This window comes from Fulmarus glacialis, unplaced genomic scaffold (assembly GCF_000690835.1).
Source record: "Fulmarus glacialis isolate BGI_N327 unplaced genomic scaffold, ASM69083v1 scaffold30366, whole genome shotgun sequence".
In the NCBI taxonomy this organism is placed as follows: domain Eukaryota; kingdom Metazoa; phylum Chordata; class Aves; order Procellariiformes; family Procellariidae; genus Fulmarus; species Fulmarus glacialis.
Genome location: NW_009216714.1, coordinates 25,237 through 28,060, shown reverse-complemented (window position 1 = coordinate 28,060; position 2,824 = coordinate 25,237). Strand labels below are relative to the sequence as shown.

At 55.0% G+C, this 2,824-nt stretch overlaps 1 protein-coding gene across 1 annotated transcript in view; it reads right to left on the bottom strand.

Annotated features, from left to right (window-relative positions):
* LOC104077974 (ephrin type-A receptor 10-like) overlaps positions 1 to 2,824 on the bottom strand; it is a gene marked incomplete at its 5' end in the record, with an annotated part of 39,619 nt that overhangs the window by 12,319 nt on the left and 24,476 nt on the right. The window contains one exon of the mRNA XM_009579403.1: positions 1,914 to 2,032. Coding sequence (XP_009577698.1) covers positions 1,914 to 2,032 — 119 coding nt within the window. The remainder of the gene's footprint in view (positions 1 to 1,913; positions 2,033 to 2,824) is intronic.

Below are 2,824 nucleotides of genomic sequence, written 5' to 3'. Positions count from 1 at the left end.
CTCTTCTGCTCAACTTTATCCGTGCGGATGTCAGTGACAGGAGTCAGTGCTGAAAAAGCAGAGAGGAAAGAAAGCAGTGGGTGATCGCGGCGCTGCTGGGGGCAGAGCATCCCCCCCTGCTCCGGCAGCACGCCCCACGCCCTCCCCGCAGCCAGCAGCACCCGAAGTCCCCTGCAGCAGCCCAGCACAGCCGGCCAGGCCTGGGGCAGAGCCCCAGGGACACAGCCAGTGACACTGCATGCCACCACGCTTTGGTTACTTTGGTTCTGAACAGCCAAGTCAGTGCAACCAGAAGATCACACTTTACAGGGAATTTTATCTCTGTCCTCATATTCATCTCAGCTGCGAGTTCCATGTCAGCACGAACGTGTTCAGTTGTGGTTACTTCATTCCTGCCTCTGCCCTGTGATGCTGCAGTAAAAACTTCAACAATTTAAACAGCTGAAGAGCATGCTTCTTTTGCAGATACCAGTCCCCTCTCTCTGAATCAGGATTGAAATAGGGCAAACTCCAAGCTAGTGTTCACCCAAGGGGAGAAGATGATGATAAAAATACAATGGCTTTGTAATCTGTGGGCAGCTAGTAACGCCCTGACCGAAAACAAGCAAAAAATCCTAAAGGCACCCTCCGCCCACGGTGCTGTGGAGGGGTCTGAGCATCAGCTAACGTCCAGTGCTCTGAACCTGCTGCTACTGATTTCTGGGAAATGCAAAATACCATCTTTGAGCAGGAGGGCTTGCAGGACATACCAAGGCTTCTCCAGCCACCTCCAACCACCCTGGCACAGGCTCTGCCCCACGCCACCCCAGACAGCTGGGAAGACGGGAGAGCTGCCTGCCCTACCTGCTGCCGAGCACACAGCCTGTGCCCCAGGAGCTGGCTGCTTATTTCTAGTTAGCACATGCTCCACGCAGAATCTTTCTCCCTGGCACGTGTGCTCCCGTTTAGTTCATCTCACTATGGAAGATGCACTTGCCAACTATTCCCATTTCAACCAGGTTTGGCTCCAGCACGCGGCAGGCAGCTCGCGCTTCCCAGCTATCCGCAGGCTCTCTGCCTGACGCCGATGCCTTTGCTGTTTGCGGCAGCAGAGGAGGGTCTGCCTGCCTTACCCTGCTGTGCTCATCTCTGCTTTCCCAGAGCCTCCTCCATGCCACCTCCTTCTCTGACCACCTTCTCCTGCCTTCAAACCGCTGAGCTGCGTGCAGTGCCCGAACAGCTCCTGCAGCTGACAGGCAGCAGCACTGCCTGCACCAGGCTCCCTGCCTGCAGGCAGCATCCCAGCAGCTCTTCCAAAAGCCTCTGCCTCCCGCACCAGCAGAAAGCCAGCTGGACCTGTCAGACTGTCTGCAGAATCTCAGGAGCCAGCCAAGGACACCGCATGCCCCGACCGCCCAAAGCAAGGCAGCAGTGGCTCGGACGCAATGATCTGCCCACGGCCAGAGCATTCACCAGCAAGAGCAGGGAGGAAGGGGCTGCAAAGGTGCTATTCAAGAAAGACACTAAATATTTTAGTAGGGAAAATAAACTTTGTACCTGGTACCTTGATAAAAGTTTCTGTTGGAGCCCCTTGTTCTGCTTTGCATTGATTAGAGGGAAAATTAGAATTGATTAGAAAAACTGACCTCCCCAGTGGCCGAACACACCAAGTAAGGTCTTCACAGCTCTCCTGGGGCTGTGCCACAAGCTGTCCTGGCTGGGGGGCAGAAAGTCTCCTCTGTGGATGAGGAGGGAATGGGAAACAGCAGAAAAGCCTCCCGTAACTGTGGCTCTAGGCTGCCCAGACTGCCCTCAGCAGCCATCAGCCTGGCCGTGGCTGGATGGCATGGTCCCGGCACGAGGAAGGGTGTCCCTGGATGACCCCGGTAAGCACCAGGGGACAGAACACACCAGGGTGAAGGGGCTGCAGTCACCGATTCACCCGTTCACTCCAGCAGCCCTGCAGCAGGCACAGGGAAAGCTGCACGGGGAAATCGGCTGTTTCTAGCTCGTCCAGCTTCTCCATCAAATCAAGACGTTTGCTGGACCCTAACTATCCCACAGAGATTCCTGTGGAGAGGAACAAGTCCCTGGAAAGTAAACTTAAGTATCTGAAATTTTGTATTTATTAATTAGCTCATTAATCTTTGCTGAAGAAAAAAGTCATCCTGATGTTTTATTCATGATGATTTGCTCCTTGATTCCAAGTCCCTTCGGCATCTGCTGAAAGAGTGAAAGGACCCGAAGGGCAGCCAGGAGCCCCTGCACTCGTGCGAGCTCACACCCCCTGCACACAGCTCCCTCTGCTGCAATCCGGCTGCGTGTCATTTGACATTTTTACACATAATTCTCCGAGTAAATACACTGGCCCCAGAGCTGACCTTTAAGGGGATATCCAATTGTCCACGTGTAAAGAAGGGGGAGACAGTTCACCCCGGCAGCACAAAGCAAGGCAGAAAGGTCCACCAGGCCAAGCAGGACACGACCCCTTGGGCGGCCGCACCACAAACCCGCAGCACAAAGGCGTGCTGAGGTCTGCCTCCTTCCCAGGGATCAAGATAAAAGGCAGAACTACAGAAATCTTCACGGGTGCCCGCAGAGCGAACCTCTCCTGCCCACGTCAGGCTGCCCAACACTTCACAGCTTTCGGACCTCCCACATTTTTTGCCAACACTTTTCGCACAAGGGGAGGTCTGCGACTCCTCCAGCACAGCAATTCCGCAGTGTGCATGGTGCTGCCATCCTCCTCACTCCAGTCTGTATGACAGCGCAGGGGAAACGGCCAGCGCCAGCAGTACCCGTGTGCAGCAAAGGTTCCCCTCCTCTGCCAGAGACCTTCAACCCC